Source organism: Salarias fasciatus, chromosome 5 (assembly GCF_902148845.1).
Source record: "Salarias fasciatus chromosome 5, fSalaFa1.1, whole genome shotgun sequence".
Taxonomy (NCBI): domain Eukaryota; kingdom Metazoa; phylum Chordata; class Actinopteri; order Blenniiformes; family Blenniidae; genus Salarias; species Salarias fasciatus.
This window is the reverse complement of record NC_043749.1, coordinates 33,264,332-33,290,586: the sequence shown is the minus strand read 5'-3', so window position 1 is coordinate 33,290,586 and position 26,255 is coordinate 33,264,332. Positions and strand designations below refer to the sequence as shown.

Genomic DNA, 26,255 nt, shown 5'->3' with positions numbered 1-26,255 from the left:
GCAACAATGAAGCAAGAGCAAGAGTCTGAAGGGTCTGCGCTTGGTGAGTTCCTAACAGGAAAAGACGTTTTCGTGTGTCTTTGGGTGAAGAGAAGCTGAGCAAAAGAGCTAAAGCTAGCCAGCGTTTTTGTTTTGAAGTGCTGATTGGTTGAAGTATTGTAGCCAAGTAAATTTAGCTTGCAGGCAAAAAGTGCAATTTGTAATGAATGAATGAATTGAAAAAGGGTATATCCCTAACCAAGTGTGAGATGCAGCGGAGTTGCCTGCCCTCCCAATCCCCTCTCTTGCAACTCCGCCCTCGTCTTCACACCTGTTTAACAGACCGCCTGACTGACGCCCCACAATGAGGGCGAACAGCTGTACAGAACGTGCGATTCACGAGCCCCCGCTCGAGCAAAGCACGATCTTCCAGGCAGAACTGCTGAACAAATAATGAAATGCCGCGAACACTATTTCAATTGCATATAATGGAGATGAGTGTGACTCCTGGTGCGACCACATGACAAGTTTGTCAAAACCCCACCAACCGAGTCCTGCCAGGTCGCCGACAGCATTGTGACATCGATTTCACATGGTCTGGCACACCTGCTCCGGTTGTGGCCACAATACCAGCGATTGTTTTCCACTTGTTCAGGTGCATGACGGGAAATTGTGACGTCAGAAAAAGCTGATTGGACGATTGAAAAAACTCACTTCCTGCTCTTCGCCCCGCACCTTCTATTGTGTTTCTATAGTTTTTTTTAACAAACAAACAATGAGAAATCGCTCTCCGTGCTTCACTCACGTCAGTGTTTTCTTTGGTGTATCCATTGTTCTGCTGCCGTTCTCTCAGTCATGTACCACTAGGTGGCGCCTGGGAGTGAAGCCCTCGAGTTTGTGTTACGAGCCTGTCGGGCTTCCGTAAGCTGGAGTTTCCAGAGTTTTCAACCAGCCCTTGTGTTTTTCTGAGTTAGCATTTGTACTTTTGTATTTTGCAAGTGAAATATTGTCAGTTTAATTTGTTCGGGAAGAAGGTGGAGAAGAGGGGGAGATGGAAAAAAAGGAGAATTGAGAGCTTCTTTCAGTTTTGCTTTCCTCAGCTATATCCTAGCTATTTAAAGTGCTGTTTTTGTTGTAATTGTTATCACAGCCACGTGAGTATTGTTTAATTATGCAATGTGCCAATTCACTTCAAGCAGTTTATATATATAAAACTGAGAAATTTCATTGAAAATCTTTTATTAATTTGCAGTGTCACTGCAGTAAAGTCACCCCCCCCCCCAAAAAAAAAAAAAGAACAAACACTGAGCACCATTAAAGGCATAATATACATACGATATAATAGAATTGGTTCTTTTTAAACGTATGTACTTACAAATAATAATGACAGTAACTGAAAACATATTAGTAATAGCTATTTCTTAATGAGGTATAAACTCTGGCTGGACTTTTTGGTGCAATGTGTGCATTTATTCCTCTGTTAATGGCAGATGGCTTCCAAACAGAAGAAGCACAGAGCCATGGGGGAGGAGGAGTGGGTTTCTCGCCTGCGAAGGTTCCCTGCTTCCAGCGTTTGGCCCTCTGAGGCAGGAAGCAGAGCAGCACCACGCCAGAAAAAGTGGCATGATCTTTATGTGAAGGTAAAGTTGGACAGAATAATCAGCATTCAGTGTGCACATATTAAGAATAAACTTTATTAAAATTAAAGTGTGAGGCATTATAAGATAGATTGAGAAATGCCCGATGCAGCGGAGGGGACAATCGTCTTTATTTGGCCAGACGCAAACTTGTAGCTGCGGTTTCCATGCAAATAAGGTATGTTGGTATCTCGTGAAATGAATGTGTGCAGGTGTTTTGTTGTGTATGAATGAATTCCTTTTCCTTCCCGGTGCTCTTGCAGCCTTCCAGCAGTGTCCCGGTCACATCCCCCAGCGCTCCAGATCATCCAGGTCCATCAGCAGCAGCATCTGGACAGACTGCTCCCAGAGCCCCTTTGACTTTGGCATCGGTAAATATTAATGATGTTACAGGTGTTGGTAATTGCAAAAATATTTAGAGAAAACATGTTGAAGGAAACACTATCAAAACTTTTTCTGCAGTTTACAAAGTCAAGGTTTGCCACGTCTCATGGTGCTGCCTTTACACCAAACCTGAGTTTGGCGAGAAAACATGTCAGCGAGGTAATGTAGCAGCAGCACGGTGTTGTCCGGCTCATTTCAATGGATGATGTTTTTAGCTGTTCTCTCTCCCTCTCTCATCAGGCCTCCAGCTCTTCTGTGTCCTCCAGCACCCCTGCAAGTGCCACGACAAGCAGAGCACAGTCACCTGCCCGCAGTCCCAGGACATTTATTCAGACGGTCTCTCCTCTGTCTCTTCCTCCCTCACCTGTGGCAAAGCGGCCCTCTGCCACCTCCATCCCACCAGCGACTGAGAGAGCGCTGAGGAAGTTTTCACTCCAGTTATTTTCTTTGCATTGATGTTTTACAAAACTTCAAGTAATAATGGCATCCTCATTATTTTGTCTTTACATTGCTGTCTTGAAACAATGAGGAAGCATCAGCCTCATCCTCAGCTCCTCCAATCCCACTGTCCTCTGCTACGACCTCTGCGTGTGTGTGATGCACTCAAAATATGTGAAAATCACACAGAATCAAAACCGAAACTTAAGTCTCTTATAGCGCGAGTTGGATGTGTTTTGTGCATGTTTTTTTTCGAATTTAATTGATTGAATGAATGAATGAGTGGAGACAGCTCGCAGCTCCACAACGTGGGTGAATTCTGCACCACGCCATTTTACACCATGAGGTGTTATTCTCTGACTTTATACTTCTGTGACTTGATGCACTTAAAGAAAACTGATACTCTTACCTTAGATTAGTATTTGATATGCTGGGACCCTGATTACTTGACCGCTGTGTAAATATGTTGTCTTTGTGCTTGTGTAAATATATTATTGTTCATATTCATTACAAAGATACCGTGTGTTAAAAGATTTAATGTTATATTTTTGTGGAACTGTAATTAACTGATCTGTTGAGTTTATTTGTGCTTCTTGTGTGCCAGTGTTCAATCTGAAGAGAGTTAAACTTCAAATACAGAATATGTGTGTGAATTAACTAAGATTGCACTACACTTAATGCCATTTTCTGGTAGTTATAAAACTTGTATGGATACTTGAAGATAATTGAACATATCCTGTTTAATGTTTGCGATGGAACTGAAAAGTGATTGTGAAAAGAATCATATTGTTCTGGATGGACTTAACGGCGAAAGGACACTGAAAGACAGATGTGAAGACAAATGTGAAGATGATTCATGATTTAAGTTAGGGATTTCATGATTGTTTAATAAATAGAGGAGTTTTGGGAAGAAACACAGGCGGTTCGTGTCTTCACTTCTTTACACATATTTTCCTGTTTTCCAGTGAGACAACGGACCACAATCTCTTTGTTACAGTGGTTACGACACTTTGGGACCCGTAACATGTGTCCCATCTGCTCCACCTCCGACTGCTCCCTCTGAGCTCTCCACATCCGACCCTGTTCACGCTCCAGCAGGAGAAGCACAGACAGCTCCAGGTTCTGAGCTTTACTGGCTGCCAGCGGAGATGAAAAAAAAGATACCAGCTCAGGATCAGAGATGGATTTCAGCCGCCATCTGGAAAAACCAGCGACTGCGAGTAGACCTGGAGTTGTGGTCCGCACCACCAGAGCCTGCTCTTATTTACCATCGGGCTCCTACTCCAGAGCGGTTTTTCACCCACAAGCTCCTCCTGTGGATGCCGCATCACTTGTGGAAAGTGAGGCTGCACTGCCCTGTGTGCAGAAAGCAGCTCACAGGTGCTGGTGTCCACAAGAGAGCGCGCAAAGTCTTGGATATTGACAGTTCTTACATTTTAATCACAGAGACTCTGAGATGCAAGTCAGTTGGGTGCAAAACAAATGACATCTCCTCCAGCAAGACCATCCTTGACCAGCTGGATATGGCTCACAGGCTGGAGTTCAGGCTGATCCTGACGCAGAAGTGAGTAAACCAGATTGATAAATGTTTGGAATCAAAGCTTGCTGTGTTTATTAATTCTGTGTGTCTCTTTTGTTTATCTTTCTCTTTCTTTTAACAGATTTGCATGTGACATCCGTGTCATTTGGTTTTTGAGGGAGAGGACGCTGGGAAACAGCCCCACACGTTTGGTTAAACAGCTGAAAGAAAACCACAGCGAGGAGTGGCTGAAGCGCCTCTGCCGATATCTTGGGGCATGCTCTGACTTTGCAGCTCGGCCCAGCTTGCTCCCCGTCACATTCCAGGAGCCTCTGAGCCAGTAGCAGTACCAAGTCACCGCTGGATGTTGGCTCTGTATGGGCCAGACATTTTGAGCAGGCTGGACCACATTAAAACCACAATAACGTCCACATTTGGCACCATCCTGAAAATGGACTCCACCAAAAAGGTAGATCACTTCGATGGACATCCTTCGATATGAAATTATTATTTTCAGTCATATATGACAACACTACATCACAACCTGAACTCTGAATGCTGTGGTTTTTATGAAGATGAAATGTGATACTAATGTGCTTCGTCCCATCTGAAATCACAACACTGTATGTGGGCTTTTGTGTCATTATAGATCACCACAAAACTGTCTGGCGTTGCCAGAGGGACTGGTCTGTGGCTCTCATCAGTGAGTAATGAGGTGGGCCAAATCCTCATCAGTGTCTTGACTGCTCAGGAGGGTCCTGGGCTCCACATGATGGCTGCTGGGCTCATCCGGCGCTACAGTGATGCTGGAGTGGCTCCTCCTCACTCCTCTATGTTGACACTGACTGCTGCACGCAGCAAGGAGAACAGACAAAGCTGAAAGAGAGCTTTGGTGGGTGGCCAGATGTGCTTGTAAAACTTGACATCTACCACTTCGTGCGGCGGCTGGCGTCTGGATGCACAAATGAGGCACATCCCCTGTACCCCACCTTCATGGCCAAGCTGTCCTGCTGCATCTTTGAGTGGGACAGCGGTGATGTTTCCTTGCTGCGGAGGGCCAAGAGGGAGCAGCTGAGGAGAGAAGGTGTTCCTCACTGATAAATTGGTGGACCAGCAGATCACCACAGAGGACCTGGCCCTGCACTGCAGAAGACGGACAAGAGGAGAGCCACAGACCATCATCATGATTGAGGGGCTGCTTAACGAGCTGATGGGTGTGAAGGGCAGAGACCTTCTTGGTGTGCCTCTCTTAGACCAGGAGAGGATGCAGAACATTTGGAGAGTCCAGAAAAGGCACATAAAATGCATTCAGGACCAACCAGGTGTGCTCCTGTACACCCAGACTGGAAGTACCACCACCAAGGAGGGCATCATTCTCCCAAAATACCGATGTGCCAGGGGGTCGTCGTCACTGGAATCTTTCCACTGTCGTCTACAGAGGTTCATTCCAGGTTTGTATTAATCCCTTATTCATCAGCAAGGTAAATGTGATAAGCTTTACATTATTGCAATGGAGACACAGCGTCTGTATTGCAAACTCAAATAAATAAATAAATAAATCAACTGCTTACAGTGTTTATTTGTTTTAATGTATTTTTAGGAACGAGTGCCAACAGTGTGAATTTCCAGCTGTACCTCCTGGATGTCCTCAACAGACGGAACCAGGACAGAGAAGCTGCCTCTCTGGCAGTCCAGACCTCGTCACTGCGAAGCTACTCAGGTGACCTTGTTCCCTGTGTCAACACCTACAGTACCAATGTGCTTGGAAGGAAACTCGTCCCTTCTTTCCAACCTCCGTCTGTGTACACGGGTGAGTTCAGAATTTCCCCTCAAGTGCCCTTAAATACATAAAGAACAACATGATTAATTAGTTGCCATTGTTTTTTTTTTATCAATTTTCTTTTCTACTTTCTATCCCAGGAGAGCTGATAGGTATCGATTACCTGTTCAGGCAGACAGGAAGGGCCATGCAGAACACAGAGCCTGACACCGAGGAGACCGACCAGCTGCTGGAGGACATTGGCACAGAGGGGGAGTTTGAAGACGAAGGCTTTGAAGATGCAGACGTAGACCCCACCGTAGGATCCTTGGACACCACAAGCCCATCTTCTCAGCCACCACCAACCATCACCTCCCCAGTCTGTGTTGTGGAAAGCCCCACCTTTCCCCAACCTCCTGCATCTGATCCCATCTCGTCTGCCCCATGCCTCCCTGCTCCCACCCACCTTCCAGCTGCTCTGCTGACCTCTACAGTTGCTGTGAGTATTGGTGATAGTCTTATCTGGAACACCTGCTATTTATGATATTCTAAAATGACTTTTAACGTGTTTTATTTTTGCTTGAGTATAAAGTTTTATTTGTGTTACAATCTTTTTCAGACTGTGGATTTGAGTACCACCAGCTCAGACTCTGCTCCTCTCCCTCCCACTGTCACCACTGCTGTTGCCACAGATCCACCTGCTGCTCTCTCTCTCTGCTCCACCTGCTGCTCTCTCTCTCTGCTCCACCTGCTGCTCTCTCTCTCTGCTCCACCTGCTGCTCTCTCTCTCTGCTCCACCTGCTGCTCTCTCTGCTCCATCTGCAAAGAGCCGGGCACACTCTCACAGACAGGTGGGATGTTCTTGTTAATCCTTGGATACCATATTTTTTTTATTACAACGGTCTATTACTAATGGTCATCTTATCTTCTGTAACAGTCCACTGGTGCATCATGTTCCACCTCCAGCAAAGCCTCTGCTGCTCCTCTTCCCACCACCATCACCACCTCTGTCTCCACTGCTTCAGCTGATGTTCCTTGCAGGCCACCAGCTATGAGACCAGCAGCACCTGAACAGGAGGTAATGTCAGGTTATATTGCACTTAAATGTTATGTTTTTGCTTGTAGTAGGATTGTTTTTAATTGTTCATTTACTGTTACATTGTCAGGCTGAGGATGAGCATCATATTCCAGGGATGGACCGAGTGAACAGCCTGGCAGAGTACTTGGTGGCACTGCGGACTGAAAATGCACAGACCCTTTCTAATCAGCAGGCCAGCACCATCATTGCTCTGTGGCAAAATTTACTGCCACATGATCAGCAGCGTGTGGCCTACGCCGCTCGGCACCAAGTGCGCCTGACCACCGGGCGGTATAAACAACCCAGGTCCAAAGCAGAATTTACACCGGGGGTGGAGAGCAGGACCCGCTGTGTCCTCGGTTCCTCGGGATCTCCTGCCCAGTGGCCAGACTGTTGTCGCCTGGTGGAATCAGTCTTCATAAAGCTCTGCACCTAGAGAATTAAAGCCAAAGCACACAGATTCATAACCTTACTGAGAGGCGGAGACCAGTTGGTTAAGTTTGGACAGGTTTTATTTACAAAAAGAAATTGAATTAAAACAATTCTTTATTACAACAGTATTTTTAAAAATAAGGCCAAGAATTGCTAAAATAGTGAAGCAAGTTTTCTTATTTCTCTTGCTCTCACCCACACGCACATGCACACACACAAACACACTTACAGTGAAAAAGGGGACTAGGAGCTGGGGCTTAACCGTGACTGGGGAGGGGGAGAACCAGAGGGGGCAGAAACCTTAAACTAAGGGAAAACACAAAAACTCAACACAGCAAACCAAAAAAAGGAAGTGCACCACAAACTAAACGGAGACGACCACCACCAGGGGAATCCACCACCACCACCACTTGACTCCACCACCAGCTCCTAGAACAGAACAAAACAAATATTACAATTTATAAAAAAAATGAATTTCAGTTTTCCCACAATGGAGGGAGGGATAAACAGTGTCCCAACTGCGCAGCCCTCCTTCGACGAGACTGCGACCAACAGAAGTCAAACCCTCCCTGCGGTTGGACGAGGCGCCGTCCTAATGGCGGCCACACTGAACGCAGGGAGAGGTGAAGGCAGTACAGGCCGCGACAGGACAGGTCTGCACAGCAGCAAGCAGCGACAGCGGAGCGCAAAAGCGACTAAGCGACAAAGAACCCGCAGCGGAGAGTCGAGGCCGGGCAAAACAGCAGCACGTCACTTTGACAACAGCCGCTTAAAAGTAGTTCTCATATTTGTGTCATCAGCGGGGCTCGAACCAGCGACGTTCGGAGCCACATCTTCCCCATCAAACACACAGTCAATGACAGATTTTCCCTGTATGTTTGAAATTTCAGGAAGAAATCGGCTCCAAGTAGATCATAAAAGCAGCAAAAAGACAAGCAAAATTGAAAGAAGTGCTCAATTCTCCTTTATTCTCCTTCTTTTTCCTTCTCCCCCTTTCTCCCCCTTCTTTTCCCTTCTTCCCCCCCGAGACAGACTATTGTTCCCCAGCTTTGGCGCAGCTCGTGCTCGTGATGGACGAGGTGCTGTCGTTAGCTGCTGGACAGCCTGTCTGATGGTGCTGGGGATTGGTGCGTCAGGCAGGTGGGCTGTTGTACCGGGTGTGAGACGAGGCCGGAGAACTTACTCTGGGACCGTGATGAGACGAGAGGTCTCTCTGACCCGTATCTCACACTTTGATTTTACCTTTTCTTTTCACCAAACGTTTCAACTCTTCAAAACTTTTTAACGGAACACAAAACTTTTTATTACAGAGATATCATCGTGACAAAGAGGAGTTCTTTTCTTAAGTTTTCATGACACAACGTGGAAAAAATGCACAAAATACAGAAAAAAAAACTTTTTCAGGAGCCATTTTCCTGACAGTAGATTATTTTGTTATTCATTTTTACAGTTTCTTAGATGTAGTAGTTATTATAAAAACAATTTTTGGCTTTCTCAATGTTTTCTTTCAGTCTCTCCACAGCATTTTCATTTCCTGAGAGACTTACAAATTGGCTTTTTCAGTTATTACTCGTTTGTTTAAACTGAATGTAGACACAGTCAGAGGATTTCTGTGTGATGGAGCAGGAGTCCACGACCAGTCATCTGACATAGAAACTACACATTTCTTTTACTTTTTTTCAGTTTAAGGAGTCCCAATGCTTCATTTTCACTCAGTAACAAAAGGCGCAGTATGTAAAACGTGACTCATTGCTGTTTGGTGGATTCTGAATTTCCTTCCGTTTCATGTGTGTCTTTAAAGTGAGAACTGTTAAATGTTCATGACAGGATATGCTGAGGCTTGCTGCTTGGCCTGCTGACTTCACTTCAGTCTCACAGCACAACACAGAGTTTAGATAGACAATCACAAATGTTTTGCTGATTTGTAAAAAACAGAAGAGAAAAGAAATAAAACACTGCACAATCAACAGGAATTGGTTATTTGGGTTTCTGCTTTTCTGTCACGAGGACAGCTGGGATGCGAACCCACCAGAGCGAGCCATCTTTTTCATAGCGATGACCAGATTAGCATTGTTTTAGCATTAGCATCATTTTAGCATTAGAGTTACTTGGTTAGATCATTTAGCGTAGTTCACAGGTGTAATTTACGTAGGGTTGGTGGGTTATGAAAACCCAGGGCGCGCTGTGTTCCCAGTGAGCACCGCTCTGCTCCGCTCCGAAGCTCCATGTGAGCACCGCACCGCCCGTCACCGCTCGGACTCCTCGGTGCCAGCGTGCGCTGTCACAACAACTCAGCCCCCATTTCATTTGAAGAAATTCACGATGATTGTTATATGTCATACAATGCATAACATAGTTAATATAAGAAGAGACATTTACTGTGAAAGGTCATTTTGGCTTCCACTACACAGTATGTTATTTTGATACTGCCTGCATGTACACTGACATCAGATTGCAGCTGGAGATGATGGAAGCAACACAGTGTTTTGTGAAATTGTTCTCGTTACCATCCTCCTCAAACATGGGACAACACAGCAGACAAACACACAGAAACACAACAGTAACGTCCCTACAGTGGACAAAACCTTGATCATCAGACCTTGCCATCCTCACTCCCAGCCTCGTGGCTCAGTCAGTCCCCAGTTTCTGGGGGCTCGTCCGGTTATGATTAAAGCTACACAAGCAGTTTTACAAGCCACATTATATGCATTCATATTATAGTCCATTTCCACTAGACTATATGTAAGCAAGCAAGCACTCAAATAAAATGTAAGATTTCCCACAAATCCCCCTCTTGGCCAAAAACAGATTTTAGGACCACAAAATTAACATTCCTGCAAAACATACATTTCTGCATGGTCTGCAAGCATGTCTCCAAGTACATAAATAAATAAGTACATCAATTAATGAATAAATACAGCAATGTTCAGACAAGCAACAGTTTAAAACAAAATGGTGAGATGAGTGTTGATACTCAACTGCCTCGGTGGACAACTGACTTCCCACAGTCCTCTCTTCAGGTTAGGAGGCCGGTGTGTCCTCTCCTCCAGGTATGGAGCTCTTCAACCTAGAGAGGCGAGTGTGACAGATGTGATACCACTTGGCTGCTTTCTCCTTCAGTCAGACAGCATGGGTCGTCCGGGCTGTCACTTGGAACGGTCCGTCCCAACATGCCTCTGTCCACCCCCTCTTGGGTCAGCGCAGGTCCACAAATCCTAGATTCACGTCCTACTCCAGGTGTTCATTGCGATCAGGACCAACCTCCTGGTCCTGGAAATGGTCTCCCGGTCTCTGGTTCCAACAGGGTTAGGAAGGATAGTTAAACTGAAACACACACGCAGGCGTGTGAGCGTGGCTCTTTTCTCAGCTTTCTTTGAAGGAAATGAGTTTCTTGTGTTTATCAGTTGTGTGTGTGTGTGTGTGTGTGTGTGCGTGTGTGTGTGTGTGTGCGTGTTTGTGCGTGCGTGTGTGTGTGTGCGTGTGTGTGTGTGCGTGTGTGTGTGTGTGTGAGTGTGCATGTGTGTGTGCGCGCGCGTGTGTGCGCGTGTGTGTGTGTGTGTGTGTGTGTGTGTGTGTGTGTGTGTGTGTGTGTGTGTGTGTGTGTTTGTGAAGCTGCAGAAGGAGCTGAAGAACCTGTGTGTGGAGGAGGGCCAGCTGAAGCGAGCTCTGGACATGAAGCTGAACATCCGGCGGCAGAAGAAGGAGGTGAAGGAGCAGCACGTGAAGGAGGTGCTCGGGTACGGGCCTGCGCTCCTCCGCGCCGCACGCCGTCCACCGCGCTCACGCCCCCGCTGACCCGAGCCGCTGTTTCAGCCAGTGCACCCACATCCACCAGAGGCGCGAGGAGATGGCCGACAAGATCCAGAAGATCTCCGGCCAGACGCAGCAGCTGAGGGCCGAGATCAAGAGCCTGAGGGACGTCTGCGGCGAGGAGACGGAGAAAGCCCAGGTACCGGCGGCCTCCCGCAGCAGCGGCAGGCCACTTCCTGTTCCCACGCTGACGCCTTCCTCCTGTCCCCTCCAGGCCATCTACAACACCCTGTCCGCTGCCGTGGACAAGCTCCACCAGCGCATCCAGGCTCACTCCAGAGACCTGAAGCTCGCCGCCGCCAAGATGTCTGCAAACATCTGAGCCTGTTTACTGTTCTCATATCTTCTCACTTTCAGAGCCTGATCAGACCAGGGGGGTTCCACAGTCTGACAGCTCATCTGTTTAATGCTGTTTTGTCTTCTGTTTAATGATTCATAAAGACAAACCAAGTCAACCATGTGTTTGGAAAAATTCTTTATCACTTGTCTTCATATTTTTCTCATGAAAAGTTTGACCACATGCCGACTCTTCTGTTTTCCTGATCAGCCCAGCCTCTTTGGACTTCAATCTAGAAACACATTTCCACTCTGATTTCACTGTAAAGCTGATGCTGCTGCATGACGACGAAGAGAAAAGAACTGAGGCTGGTTCTTCAGCCGATCCCCGAGCTGACGGGGTCAGAGGTCGTCCTCCTTCAGCCCTAGCCTCCTCTGTTATACAGGCGCTCAGCTCCACAGCTGCTCAGAGAATGCTAGGTAGCTATGCTAAGCGACCCCGATGGACAATAAATGCATAACTTGGACTACATCCGGCCAAATGTCCAGGTAAGAGGCGATTGTTTTTTTTTACTGCAGTTTGAAAAAGCGATCTTGCTGTTGGCTGTTCTGTGGCATTTTGTGGCGGATTCTGTGGTTTTAGAGGGCTTTGAGTGCTATGGTTGTAATCAGCAGAGTCTCAGCTCTCATATGAGAGGCTGTTTGTGTGAATTGTATCAGGTTAAATTGCGCTATTATCAATATTTCGGCGAGTGGGTTGACACGGTCACGAATATAGTTCATAATTCATTTAGTTCGTGTTTGAGCTGTGTTTGGGGTGTGTAAGAATGGCTGAAATGTTCGGTTAGCCCAGGTTTTGCTGTTTAACTTGAGGATAAGCATCATGACACTCTGTCAGAAATAATGCATATTATTAGACAATCTCTGAAATGTTTGCTGTCAGGCCCCCAATTGGGGGGCGCTCGGGCTTAAGGGGTTTTAAAGGGGATATTTCTGTGTACATTTAGGTTGAAGCATTAGCAAGTGCAGTATTGAGCTTTTTGTGAGTTGGGACTGTCTGTTTTCTCCCTTGAATCCATGTTTGGAGCTGAGCAGAAGACTGAAAAGACTGTAGAAGCAGTTTGAAAGTTCCTTCACTCGTCTGGACTTGATGTGAAAATATGAAGCAATGAATGATCTGTGGCTGTAGAGGGCAGCAGTACGCTTTGATGAGAAGAAGAAGAAGAAGAAGAAGAAGCGGACACAGGACAGAGCATCAGGGTGAAGCGACAATCGGCTGTGATGAGGTTTTTTTTAAATGGTCTTGGATGTAAATTGTGTGAAAATGAGTGTAAAAGAGGTGAGGCTGTGATGTGTGAGAATGCAGCAGTTGTACATGCGTGTATAAAGAGCGTGAGTGAAGGTGGTTGAATGTGTTTAGTTTTGAAAAGTAAAAACCTAACTAAGCTATTGGGCGATCTGGCAAGTAACTAGCTAGCTAACTGATGGCCATCTGGCATCTGTCCCCCCCAGAAACAGACACTGGGACGACCATCGTGCTTCAGGCACATATTGAGAAGCGGGTCCCTGTGGGACTCGAACCCTGGTTGCTCGCTGTTTCCAGCTCACAGGCGCGGTGACACTTTAACGTAGTCACGCGCACAGGGCGGTTATACAGGCGACGAATGTCCTGTTTAAAGCTGACGTCATCATCTGTGAGCGACGCAGCCAGCCTGCTGGGATGGACGCTGTTAAGTCTGGCCACTAGGGGGCGACGCGACTCTGTGTGCACAACCTCATCTCACCCTGCCCTTCACCTGAAAGGAAACTAACAAAAAATGTTTTCTTTTGTTTTGTTTTTTCATCACCTCTTCAGGTACACACGCTCCGCTCGCACCGCCAGCTCTGTGTTAGCTCGCAGCAAAATGTTGCACAAATATATTTCACCACTAAAAATTAAAACTCCAAGTCAACCTTCATTTATTTGCCACAAAGCAAAAGCTACATCTGGATGTGTGGATGTCTCTTTGTCACGCCACATTTCCAAAAACATCATCAAGGAATTCAATAAAATACCATATGATTATATTTGGAGAAGAAAATAATATTCTTCTGGGTCAAGGAAACGTGAAAGAGTGATTTATACTGAATTCTGCCATATCTTTCATTTCTTACATTTTTTCTTTGTCACACATTTGGAGTCCTTTCAATAAAGATATTTATCAAAGAACTAAGATAGCCTGAAGTTAAACTGCCCACGGTAAAAACACTGCTTTGGCAGCTCAAGCAAACATTAGAAAATGAGCTGAAAACATGTCAACAATTCAACTCCTCGTCGTCTGGTCTGAGATCAGATTTTCACTCCCTACCAGTCCTACCTGGACCCCTGCTGGGGATGATGATGGTTGATGGAGAAGAGCTTCCATGTGTGTTTCTGGCTCTGACCGTCACCATGTGCTCCTCCCTGGGGTTCAGGCTCAGAGTCACACTCTCACTGCTGTTTGCCACTTCGCTCCTGATCTGCCACTCTTCCTCTCTGCTTTTAGTCCAGGTCACTTCGTAGTCCAGGATCTCTCCGTGGCTCTGATTGGCCAGCAGCTTCTGCACACAAAACACACTTCACCACTCAGAACTCAGTCTGAGATTCAGATCTTGACACTAAAACTGTAATACTGCAGTAACAAGATCACTTTTTTCTATTTCTCCTGTTATGAATTGAAGTCTGTAAAACCACACTTCTTTTCCAGACTATTATCATTGTATGAATCTGACCATTAAAAACATGAAGGTGTGTGAGTGTCATGTGACTCACTTTCCACATAACCAGTGTGTGGTTTTCCTTCATCTGCATCCACACATTCAGAGCCTCTGGAACTGTGGGACCAACAGATCATCACTTCCTGTTAAACTCTCGTTGACGTAAAGCACTCCTGTCTCTCTGTGCAGCACTCACCATCACCTCTGGTGTGAAAGACCAAGTCTCTGCTCCAGTCCCCCCACCTCCAGAAGTCCTGAGCTGTTCCACATCGTACCCTCACACTGTACCTCCAGTGAGGGATCAGCTCCTTTAAAACCACAACCTTAAGGCCCATTCCAACGCTTTCAACCTTGAGACACAATGCAGAAAATCATAAAGATATTCAGGTTCAAACAGGAGCTTCACAGAGGAGCCTTCCATCATCCACTCACTGTTTCAGCGTGATTGATGAGTGTTTGGCATGTTATATTGAGGTCTTTGTACTGCTCCACAGTCCAGGTCCATGTCAAGCTGGCGTTCCTGGAGTTCACAGCTGAAGCTGTCAGAGCGTCTGGAGCGAACATGTGGACTGAAGAACAGACCGAATCCGTCATACTCACAGCCGATATAAGTACAAGCTCCGTAGGAAGTGGTGTTTGTTTGGCACTTGACGTCGACGCAGACCTCTGACGGCTGCTTCAGCAGCAGAGTCAGGCCGTACGTCTGATCGCTGATCTCAGAGGAGTTCATCTCAGCTCCTCCGTAGCCGCTCAGATACATTTGGTCAAAACTCTGAGCCGCCGGCACCACGCAGCAAAATGTGGCCTTGCTTCCCGCCTGAAGCACTCGGTCCCGAGGGAAGACGCGCTTCCTCTTCAGGGCTCTAGTTCCTGCAGGGAAACAACATGATGACGTGAGATCAGCTGTTCTTCTGTGGTCTCAGCTCTGAAGCCCTCCCTCCTGAAACATCTGGACCTGAGTAACAACAAGCTGCAGGATTCAGGAGCTGAGCAGCTGTGTGGTTTTCTGGAGAGTCCACTCTGTAGTCTGCAGACTCTGAGGTGAGGGTGGGGTATTAGGGATGGCTTGATACTACCTTTTCATGTCTTCATGTCCCATGCCGGTAGCATGAAATTGAGTATTAGCCAATTCCAATACCAATCTGATACTGATACCAATCCAGTACTGATACCAGTCCAACCTCCTTTAGTGATCCATAATGGTAGCCTTCATCATAATTTTCTGAATACAGACATCTAAAATTCGCACATTCACCATGCAACAAATATTCTGCTCTCCTGAAGGACGAAATAAAATAGCTGACAAAATAACTGAAGTAATGCAATACTGCCATGTTAGGGTTTTTTTTAAAATCAAGACTCCAGATTTAACAGCTTTTGATGTTGGTAAAAAAAAAAGAATGCAACAATGGTTGTATTAATTCCGGATGACTGCCAAAAGGAGATGCTGAAAGCTCTGAATGTTCCCTTCACACATGTGAAGTTCTAGTATGTGTACCCACAACGTCACTGGTGACCTTGTGCATGACCCTAGAAAGGTTATAAGCTCCAGTGTCACCTCAGGTTCAGTTCCTACAGAATCACCTTGACTGATCATGAAGATTCTGAGTGACAGAGTGCTCTGGCGGTCATCCGGGATTCATAGAACCATAGTTACATTAGTAACTTTCATTCTATTTGACACGTTCTGAAAGCCAGAAGGCGGTGCTGAAATCCCTGAATGTCTACAGTACACTACAGTAAACTAAATCTGAGCTGCAGTGAAGCTGTGAGTCTAAATTGAAAATGTAAAAAGTGACACATTCCGTAAGCTTCATGTATGACTCAATGAAAGTAGTTCAAAGCAGATTGTTTGGTGCTGAGTTCCTGTCATTATACACACCTGTTCTCACAACCAAATTCTGGAAAAATTACATTCACAGTGGTTCTTCCAACGTTTGCCCGCATCCTTCCATCAGCCTCGGCCATCATGAGGCCGTGATGCACAGCATGATCCACAAGTGGAGCCCTAATTTCACCAGGGATGTACTGACAATCTCCTTCCTCTGTTTGGTCCTCTTCCCCATCCTCAGCCCTTTTCCATGCGGCTGACCTTCCATTTCTGTGTCAGTGTTGGAGAAATGATCCACACTGTCCTGCTTGGGTCTGACACGCTTGTCAAGTGAAGGTTGATGGGATTCAGCTGAGTGACAATGGAAAAGTGACTTGTTACAACTAATAAGAAAATGCTTCTCACACCTGATCAATGAAGCTGAAGTTCACCTGAGAATAGCTTGATTTAAGAGACACTCAGGAAAAACATTCAAAATGTCAGATTTGCTGGACCGATTTTGACTAGTACATTTTCTAGCATGTAACAACTCAAGCAATGAAATGACTGTTAGTTTTATAGAGAATGACTCCAGCATTCCCAAGTATAGTTCATTTTGACTGACATGAGCAAATGACCACATTAAATGCCAGAGTTGTATGAAAAGCATGTGATGCATGTCCTGAAGTATCTGATTTGTCAGAATGACAAACTGCGACTACGATGTGTGTAAATGGCTGAATGTTGTGGAGATTGAACTGTTGTGCAAAAGTGAAATGCGATGTGATAAAGGCACCAGAGTGACTGAGAAAAACTAAACACAGGGCAAATTCTGAGACTCGAATCCCACCTGGCCTCCAGCAGCTCCGAGTGCATAGTCAAGGCTAACCATGAATGGGATGGTTCAAGTGTCAAGTAGTACCTAAACCATGGAAGGATCAATGAAGTACTTTCAAGGTCACAAACCCATTTGACAGAAACCTCATTCTGAAGCCTCGGGTCCAACTGGCTTGATAAAGTTTGGATCCATTGGCCAAATCAGACAACAGCAGCTTTAACATGCATTTGGAGTTCTGCAGCTCAGTAGTTTCTTTTCCACCCATTTAAGTCATTCATGTAACCAGTAAACGAAGGCCCAATCCCATTTCTCCTTCTAGCCCTACCCCTTTGAAACGGAGTGCTAAGGGGTAGTGGATCAGTATGTATGCTAATGCGGGAACCGAACTCACTACCCTACAGTCCCAGGCCTGTGTTACAAAGCAGAGCATCACAAAAACATAAAGTAAGAAGAAAACAACAACAACAACAACAAACAAACAAACAAAAAAAGAAAGAAAAGGAGGATAAGTCCTTATCTTAAGACTGCTTTGGCCAAGCTATGGACAATAAGCCAGATCGCAACTTCTGTGCAGAGGAACAGTCCAAACACTTCAAGAAAGGGTCCCATGTCCTATAAAATTCATATGACTTGTTCTTTAGTAGAGTGGAGAAAGTGTGTGTGTGTGTGTGTGTGTGTGTGTGTGTGTGTGTGTGTGTGTGTGTGTGTGTGTGTGTGCCTGTGCCCGTGCCCGTGTCCGTGCGCGCGCACCTTTCTGTCTGTCAATCTGTCATTTTCCAGCATCCTTGTATTCCCACAGCTGAGCAGCCACACTTAGAGGAGGAGGAGACTGGAGACTGACTGTGAAGCAGCTTTGTCTGGAACTCCAGCTACTAAGGTGTATGTCAGGTTCAGAGGTCATTCATGAACATGTTACTTGAAGTTGTTGTGTAACTCTCTCCTACTTGAGTGAATTTACTGTAAAAAAATAAATAAATAAATAAAAATAGACTGTCCTATTGTGTATGATATTTACATGTGAATACATAGAAAAGCCCAGACCTAAACATAGAAAATCTCAATTAAAAAAAATCAATGAAAATATGTGACACACTATGTTTTTCAGGAGCTTTTCCAGAGCCAGAGCCTTCCCGGTAAGCAGTACAACAACTTTCATCAAGTTGGCGGATGACACCACGGTGGTGGGTCTCATCTCTGGAGGAGATGAGACTGCTTACAGGATGGAGGTGGAGCGACTGTCAGACTGGTGCACCATCAACAACCTCACCCTCAACACCTCCAAGACAAAGGAACTGCTCGTCGACTTCAGGAGGTGTAAACCAGACATACAGCCCATCACACTCAGCGGGGACAGGCTGGAGATAGTGAAAGACTTCAGGTTCCTGGGCACATACATCAGCCAAGACCTGACTTGGACTGCAAACTCCACATCCATTCTGAAGAAGGCACAGCAGAGACTCTACTTCCTGAGGATTGTCAGGAAGAATAACTTAAGAACTGAGCTCCTGGTGTCCTTCTACCGCTGCCTGGTGGAGTCGGTACTCAGCCATGGCGTCTGCTTGTGGTTCTCTAGCTGTACAGTGGCAGAGAGGAAGCAGCTCCAGAGGATTATTAGCACCGCCCAGAGGCTGACTGGCTGCCCTCTTCCATCTCTGGAGGAGATCTATCAGACCCGCTGCCTCAGGAGAGCCCGCAGCAGCATCGGGGATTCCTCACACCCCAGCCACCACCTCTTCCAACTCCTACCCTCGGGGAGGCGTTTCAGGGCAATAAAGACAAAAACACACAGACTCAAAAACAGCTTCTATCCTACAGCTGTCATTGCCCTGAATACTGCACCATAACCAGTCCCTGAACAAGAACAACATGTGACCACCAACTGCGTCATATATTTATATTTATATTGCAAGACACGCAAACTTTTAGTCTATTTATTTTATACCGTTTCTGCACTATTTTTGTCTTGCACTATTTTGTCCTTTTGTCTCTTTTGTTTGTCTGCACTGCCCACGACAGCTGCTGTTCTCAATTTCATTGCATTCTTCTGAACAATGACAATAAAGGAATTCTGATTCTCATTCTGAACATGATGTGAGCGAGCGACCTGGCTGTCTTCAGCATGTCCAAGCATCTTGTTGGGAGAGTTTCAGCACGGCTGACAATTTAGCTGAGGTGGATAAGTCTTGATTTCTACTTGAAGACTTTTAAGGATTTAGCACCTGTGGAAGCACCATTTGTAGTTGTGTAAATGAAATGATTGAACAAGTTTGGAGCACTTCTAAAAGCAAAACTTGCACCTGTGTATTGTGAGTTGTGTACCTGCAGATGTTTTTTTCTCTTCAGAAATCATTCAATTGCAGGTGTCCAAGTTCTCCAAGTGTCAGATTCAAAAAAGTTGCATGCAAAAGCTCCTCTCCTCTGATTGGCTTTTTCTCCACTGACTGAAGGTACAGATGGTTTTTCAACAAATACGTCAGTGCAGCTCTGTGATGTGTGACTTGAAGATGAAGGAAGGAGAGTCTGTGAGTCTTGGCCAAGAACTTGAAATTGATGCAGACGAACAAATGTTTTTCACCTCATTTATTGCAACACGTTCTCCATTGGTTGTCCACACACACACACACACACACACACACACACACACACACACACACACACACACACACGCACACACACACACACACACACACACACACACACACACAAAGCAGCACATTGTGCTTTCTTCTGACCAAATATGAGAAATGTAGAAATGCTTTCGGGTGACTGGGAGACTTCCCTCTTTCCATGTGGAGAATAAACACAGCTCTCCCCCGGTCTCAGATCAGCGTGACTTGTGGTCTTGTGGCGCCCCCTTGTGGGAAAAGGGAAGACGTGTGAATTGACTGAAACTCAGACAGTCCAAACTGTACAAATGAGGATTGTTGTTAATGTAACAGATGATCAATGATCCACCTCATTATCTGAGGCCCTTACACCAACTTTGAAAACACCATGTTGTTTGTCGGTCACTGCAAATGCCATTTGAATTTCAGAGCAACATCAGAAAGTTGGTCAAACAGTGCTGTGGAGAAGTGATTTTGGCATTGAAGGGGATGAAATGCTTGACAGACACAGACAAAAGAAGAGTGGAGGTGGTGTGGCGTTGTTCACTCACACCACTGTGGAGTTTCAGGTGCTGGAACACATGTGAAGCATAGATTACAATGGATTTCTGATGTACCCTCTTCTTAACCGTCCCTCTTTACCGTCTGGAGTAATAGTCTAGTGGTAGAGCGTACGCCTCTCACCCGAGAGCTCGTGGGTTCGCGTCCCGGCTCTGTCGTGTTGTTTTTTCACTCATTGAAATTCTGGAATTAACTAAAATTGATTAACTAAAACTCACCAAAAACACCCCCAAAGCGTTTTTTCTCTTTCCTTCATGCCTGCCTGTTTGAGCTTTGCTCGTTCAAAACAAAAAACGCTGGCTAGCTTTAGCTCTTTTGCTCGAGCTTCTCTTCACCCAAAGACACACAAAAACGTCTTTTCCTGTTAGAAACTCACCAAGCGCAGACCCTTCAGACTCTTGCTCTTGCTTCATTGTTGCTTTCATCCGTAATCCCAGTTACAAATGATGACCGAGGGCCTGCGGGAGGGGGGCTCAGGGGAGCCATCTTCTCCGTGCCACGTCCACATGGGAAACAGAGCGTTTTCACGGGTAGGGGAGGGGCTGCCTCTCTGAGCAGCACAGCAACGAGCAAAGCTCAAACAGGCAGGCATGAAGGAAAAAGAAAAAACGCTTTGGGGGTGTTTCTGGTGAGTACATAACTATATAACAAGGTTAAAACATAGAAAAAGTGAATTTTGCATGATACAGCCCCATTTAAAGCTCGAAAAAAATAGTCCAAAATGTGGGAACATTTGCTTGTAACAAGCAAAGAAACGTTGTGGTGTCAGAAATATTGACTTAAAATAAGTGTTGTGCTTTCTTGATGAAGCTGACTTGAAGAATGTTTTAGTTAATTCCAGAATTTCAATGAGTGAAAAAAACAACACGACACAGCCGGGACGCGAACCCACGAGCTCTCGGGTGAGAGGCGTACGCTCTACCACTAGACTATTACTCCAGACGGTAAAAAGGGACGGTTAAGAAGAGGGTACATCAGAAATCCATTGTAATCTATGCTTCACATGTGTTCCAGCACCTGAAACTCCACAGTGGTGTGAGTGAACAACGCCACACCACCTCCACTCTTCTTTTGTCTGTGTCTGTCAAGCATTTCATCCCCTTCAATGCCAAAATCACTTCTCCACAGCACTGTTTGACCAACTTTCTGATGTTGCTCTGAAATTCAAATGGCATTTGCAGTGACCGACAAACAACATGGTGTTTTCAAAGTTGGTGTAAGGGCCTCAGATAATGAGGTGGATCATTGATCATCTGTTACATTAACAACAATCCTCATTTGTACAGTTTGGACTGTCTGAGTTTCAGTCAATTCACACGTCTTCCCTTTTCCCACAAGGGGGCGCCACAAGACCACAAGTCACGCTGATCTGAGACCGGGGGAGAGCTGTGTTTATTCTCCACATGGAAAGAGGGAAGTCTCCCAGTCACCCGAAAGCATTTCTACATTTCTCATATTTGGTCAGAAGAAAGCACAATGTGCTGCTTTGTGTGTGTGTGTGTGTGTGTGTGTGTGTGTGTGTGTGTGTGTGTGTGTGCGTGTGTGTGTGTGTGTGTGTGTGTGTGTGTGTGTGTGTGTGTGTGTGTGTGTGTGTGTGTGTGTGTGTGTGTGTGGACAACCAATGGAGAACGTGTTGCAATAAATGAGGTGAAAAACATTTGTTCGTCTGCATCAATTTCAAGTTCTTGGCCAAGAGTCACAGACTCTCCTTCCTTCATCTTCAAGTCACACATCACAGAGCTGCACTGACGTATTTGTTGAAAAACCATCTGTACCTTCAGTCAGTGGAGAAAAAGCCAATCAGAGGAGAGGAGCTTTTGCATGCAACTTTATTGAATCTGACACTTGGAGAACTTGGACACCTGCAATTGAATGATTTCTGAAGAGAAAAAAACATCTGCAGGTACACAACTCACAATACACAGGTGCAAGTTTTGCTTTTAGAAGTGCTCCAAACTTGTTCAATCATTTCATTTACACAACTACAAATGGTGCTTCCACAGGTGCTAAATCCTTAAAAGTCTTCAAGTAGAAATCAAGACTTATCCACCTCAGCTAAATTGTCAGCCGTGCTGAAACTCTCCCAACAAGATGCTTGGACATGCTGAAGACAGCCAGGTCGCTCGCTCACATCATGTTCAGAATGAGAATCAGAATTCCTTTATTGTCATTGTTCAGAAGAATGCAATGAAATTGAGAACAGCAGCTGTCGTGGGCAGCGCAGACAAACAAAACAGACAAAAGGACAAAATAGTGCAAGACAAAAATAGTGCAGAAACGGTATAAAATAAATAGACTAAAAGTTTGCGTGTCTTGCAATATAAATATAAATATATGACGCAGTTGGTGGTCACATGTTGTTCTTGTTCAGGGACTGGTTATGGTGCAGTATTCAGGGCAATGACAGCTGTAGGATAGAAGCTGTTTTTGAGTCTGTGTGTTTTTGTCTTTATTGCCCTGAAACGCCTCCCCGAGGGTAGGAGTTGGAAGAGGTGGTGGCTGGGGTGTGAGGAATCCCCGATGCTGCTGCGGGCTCTCCTGAGGCAGCGGGTCTGATAGATCTCCTCCAGAGATGGAAGAGGGCAGCCAGTCAGCCTCTGGGCGGTGCTAATAATCCTCTGGAGCTGCTTCCTCTCTGCCACTGTACAGCTAGAGAACCACAAGCAGACGCCATGGCTGAGTACCGACTCCACCAGGCAGCGGTAGAAGGACACCAGGAGCTCAGTTCTCAAGTTATTCTTCCTGACAATCCTCAGGAAGTAGAGTCTCTGCTGTGCCTTCTTCAGAATGGATGTGGAGTTTGCAGTCCAAGTCAGGTCTTGGCTGATGTATGTGCCCAGGAACCTGAAGTCTTTCACTATCTCCAGCCTGTCCCCGCTGAGTGTGATGGGCTGTATGTCTGGTTTACACCTCCTGAAGTCGATGAGCAGTTCCTTTGTCTTGGAGGTGTTGAGGGTGAGGTTGTTGATGGTGCACCAGTCTGACAGTCGCTCCACCTCCATCCTGTAAGCAGTCTCATCTCCTCCAGAGATGAGACCCACCACCGTGGTGTCATCCGCCAACTTGATGAAAGTTGTTGCACTGCTTACCGGGAAGGCTCTGGCTCTGGAAAAGCTCCTGAAAAACATAGTGTGTCACATATTTTCATTGATTTTTTTAATTGAGATTTTCTATGTTTAGGTCTGGGCTTTTCTATGTATTCACATGTAAATATCATACACAATAGGACAATCTATTTTTAAATGTTTTTTTTTTTTTTTACAGTAAATTAACTCAAGTAGGAGATAATTACACAACAACTTCAAGTAACATGTTCATGAATGACCTCTGAACCTGACATACACCTTAGTAGCTGGAGTTCCAGACAAAGCTGCTTCACAGTCAGTCTCCAGTCTCCTCCTCCTCTAAGTGTGGCTGCTCAGCTGTGGGAATACAAGGATGCTGGAAAATGACAGATTGACAGACAGACAGGTGCGCGCGCACGGACACGGGCACAGGCGCACTCACACACACACACACACACACACACACACACACACACACACACACACACACACACACACACATTTTGCCATTTTGGTCATCAGTTATTGGTCAGCTCTGTACTGTATTTTTTTGTAATTCAAGTTTTTATTTTTTTCACAACTTAGAACTAGACAAACAAAAACAGACAGCAATGAACAATACAAAATGTGGCCAAACTAACACACACAATGAGTACTCTCCTTTAATTCTAAAATGGTTAAGATGTTTCAAAAAATGGAAACAGCATTATTTGCTCAGGCTGTCCATTGAACAATTAACCTGTTGTATTTAAACATCATAACCACATCAGATGAAGAATCTTTATTGTCTTTGTTTTAATGTATTTCCTTCATTTCCCTGTGAAACTCTGTGAATTGTCTTGAGTCCACAACTCTTTCTTCAGGTTTGAATGATCCTTCAACAGTCTATGAGAGAGAACTGAACCTTTCCACAGCTGCGTCTTGTTTGGAGTTGAGTGCAGGTTCTGTTTCAGCTGTGACCAAAGGGCGGAGCCTGCAGTATTAAAGGAGGCAGAGCTGAGGAGGAGACATTAGTCCTGCAGCTTTACACTGTTCATCACAGGTTTTCTTTACTTTGGTTTCTTTAGAGAAAGCTCTGCAGAGATGGTCATGAGGAGTCTGGTGTTCCTGCTGCTGCTGGCTGTGAGCAGTGCCAAAGTGTTTGAGCGCTGCGAATGGGCCCGAGTGTTGAAGAAATATGGGATGGACGGGTACCGAGGCGTCACCCTGGCTGACTGTGAGTACAAATGGCTCTAAACAAACAACAGAATGATATATCACATGTAGTCCTCATGTTGTCTGAGAGGCGTTTGTGTTAATGACTCCTCTCAACCAGCTGAATTTAAGCCACGATTCAGTGTGAGACACAACTAACTCATTTCAGAGATTAAAACTTTAGGAGGACTTTCCAGCAGTGAACCAGACTCAGAGGCTGAGAGACTTCAAATGATGATGAACACCAGACTTGCCAAACAAGTCTTTGATGCCCAGTGCGATACTTTCATTCTGCAGGGGTGTGCCTGTCTCAGTGGGAGTCCAGCTATGACACCGGAGCCACCAACTACAACGGACCCGGCTCCACAGACTACGGCATCTTCCAGATCAACAGCCGCTATTGGTGCGAGGACGGCTCCCCTACAAGCAACGGCTGCAACATCAAATGCAGCGGTCAGTGAAGAATCCCTGCATTTACACCTCCCACTAAAACATACCTGGTTCTTTGACTTTCAGCACATGGATGTAAATTAATAATGATCCACCAAATTCAATTTCAGAGCTTCTGAGTGACGACGTTGGTGCAGCGATCAACTGTGCCAAGCGTGTGGTGAAGGATCCTCAAGGCGTCAGAGCCTGGTAAGTCCTGAACATGTGATGAGACTGTGATGGACTCGCTGCTTTAACCTTCACATGTGGAGGAATAAACGACTCGGCTGTGTTTCAGGGTGGCCTGGAAACGTCACTGTGAGAACCAGGACCTGAGCTCCTATGTGCAGGGATGTGGTGTGTGATCAGCTCCTGGAGTCCAGCATCCTCTGCTGCAGTTGAACAACTTCTTTGTGGTTCAACAATATTTCAGACAAATGCTGAACACACTGATGTACTGCAGCTAATAAAGTGCCTGAAAAGGAAGTATTCAATCAATTCTTTCATTTGAGCTTTATCCTTCTTGCATTGAAAAGTGACCCAGAGAATAGCTTGGAGTGTTGATTTTAGATGATTTCCGCTGAATCCCATTTCACCCCTCGGCCCTACCCCTCATTTTGCGCGTTCACGGGGAGGGGTAGGAGTGTCCCAATTGTCATGACGTAGGGGTAAGGCCAAGAAGGAGGGCCAGTCACCCCTCCAAAAGGAGGTTCTCGAGGCACACTTCAAACGGAGGGGTATGATCTGGTGGCGAGGGGCGCTTGTTTCGTCAGCCTGCGCTGTCGGTGGCGGGCGGGGTTAGTTCACTTCTGCATTGGCAGGAGTGATCATTTCCACACCCGCGCATTCCAAACGCAGCAGACGATTATTTTCAATAAACTGGTTTCTTCAACACTGCCCGCCTGGAATGCGCGGGTGGGAAACCATCATTCCCGCCAATGCGGAAGTGAACTAACCACACCCGCCACTGACGGTATAGGCAGACAAAACAAGCGCCCCTCTCCACAGATTTCCCAGAAAGCCTTCCAAGATCGGCAAGATGGCGGCGTCCGCAACGAAAGAAGTTCATAAATGTCAGTATTTTGTTGATTAATAAAGTTTAAAAATGTAAGGAAAATCTTCACCAACAATTGTCGCATCTATCTACGGCAGCGGCGACTACTGATGACGTACGCGATTGTCGGAGGGGTGTTCCAATTTGGAGGGGTTTACTTTGTGCCCTACCCCTGCGCACTCCGTTTCAAAGGGGTAGGGCGAGAAGGAGAAATGGGATTGGGCCTTCGTTTACTGGTTACATGAATGACTTAAATGGGTGAAAAAAAAAATACTGAGCTGCAGAACTCCAAATGCATGTTAGTAGTTGTCTGATTTGGCCAATGGATCCAAACTTTATCAAGCCAGTTGGACCCGAGGCTTCAGAATGAGGTTTCTGTCAAATGTGTTTGTGACCTTGAAAGTACTTCATTGATCCTTCCATGGTTTAGGTACTACTTGACACTTGAACCATCCCATTCATGTTTAGCCTTGACTATGCACTCGGAGCTGCTGGAGGCCAGGTGGGATTCGAGTCTCAGAATTTGCCCTGTGTTTAGTTTTTCTCAGTCACTCTGGTGCCTTTGTCACATCGCATTTCACTATTGCACAACAGTTCAACCTCCACAACATTCAGCCATTTACACACATCGTAGTCGCAGTTTGTCATTC

At 45.7% G+C, this 26,255-nt stretch overlaps 2 protein-coding genes and 1 long non-coding RNA gene across 3 annotated transcripts in view; 1 reads left to right on the top strand and 2 right to left on the bottom strand.

The window, feature by feature from the left end:
* LOC115388278 (lysozyme C-like) lies at positions 1-25,021 on the top strand. Its single transcript, XM_030091342.1, has 5 exons — positions 1-43; positions 23,996-24,144; positions 24,420-24,575; positions 24,683-24,761; positions 24,850-25,021. Exons 2-5 carry the CDS (start codon positions 24,012-24,014, stop codon positions 24,914-24,916), a joined length of 435 nt encoding a protein of 144 aa, XP_029947202.1. The 5' UTR covers positions 1-43; positions 23,996-24,011; the 3' UTR covers positions 24,917-25,021.
* LOC115388519 (heparan sulfate 2-O-sulfotransferase 1-like) overlaps positions 1-26,255 on the bottom strand; it is a 134,799-nt gene that overhangs the window by 71,360 nt on the left and 37,184 nt on the right. The window lies entirely within an intron of this gene.
* LOC115388284 (uncharacterized) lies at positions 13,768-14,295 on the bottom strand. Its single transcript, XR_003931461.1, has 3 exons — positions 14,245-14,295; positions 14,104-14,165; positions 13,768-13,892 (listed from the first exon to the last, which is right to left on the bottom strand). It is a non-coding gene; the product is annotated as an uncharacterized LOC115388284 (long non-coding RNA).

Bases quoted from the DNA above. Each gene is read 5' to 3' on its own strand.
- LOC115388278 (XM_030091342.1), top strand. From the start codon at position 24,012: ATGGTCATGAGGAGTCTGGTGTTCCTGCTGCTGCTGGCTGTGAGCAGT. The intron at 24,576-24,682 runs GTCAGTGAAGAA...ATTCAATTTCAG, and splicing joins CTGCAACATCAAATGCAGCG to AGCTTCTGAGTGACGACGTT. The intron at 24,762-24,849 runs GTAAGTCCTGAA...GCTGTGTTTCAG, and splicing joins CCTCAAGGCGTCAGAGCCTG to GGTGGCCTGGAAACGTCACT.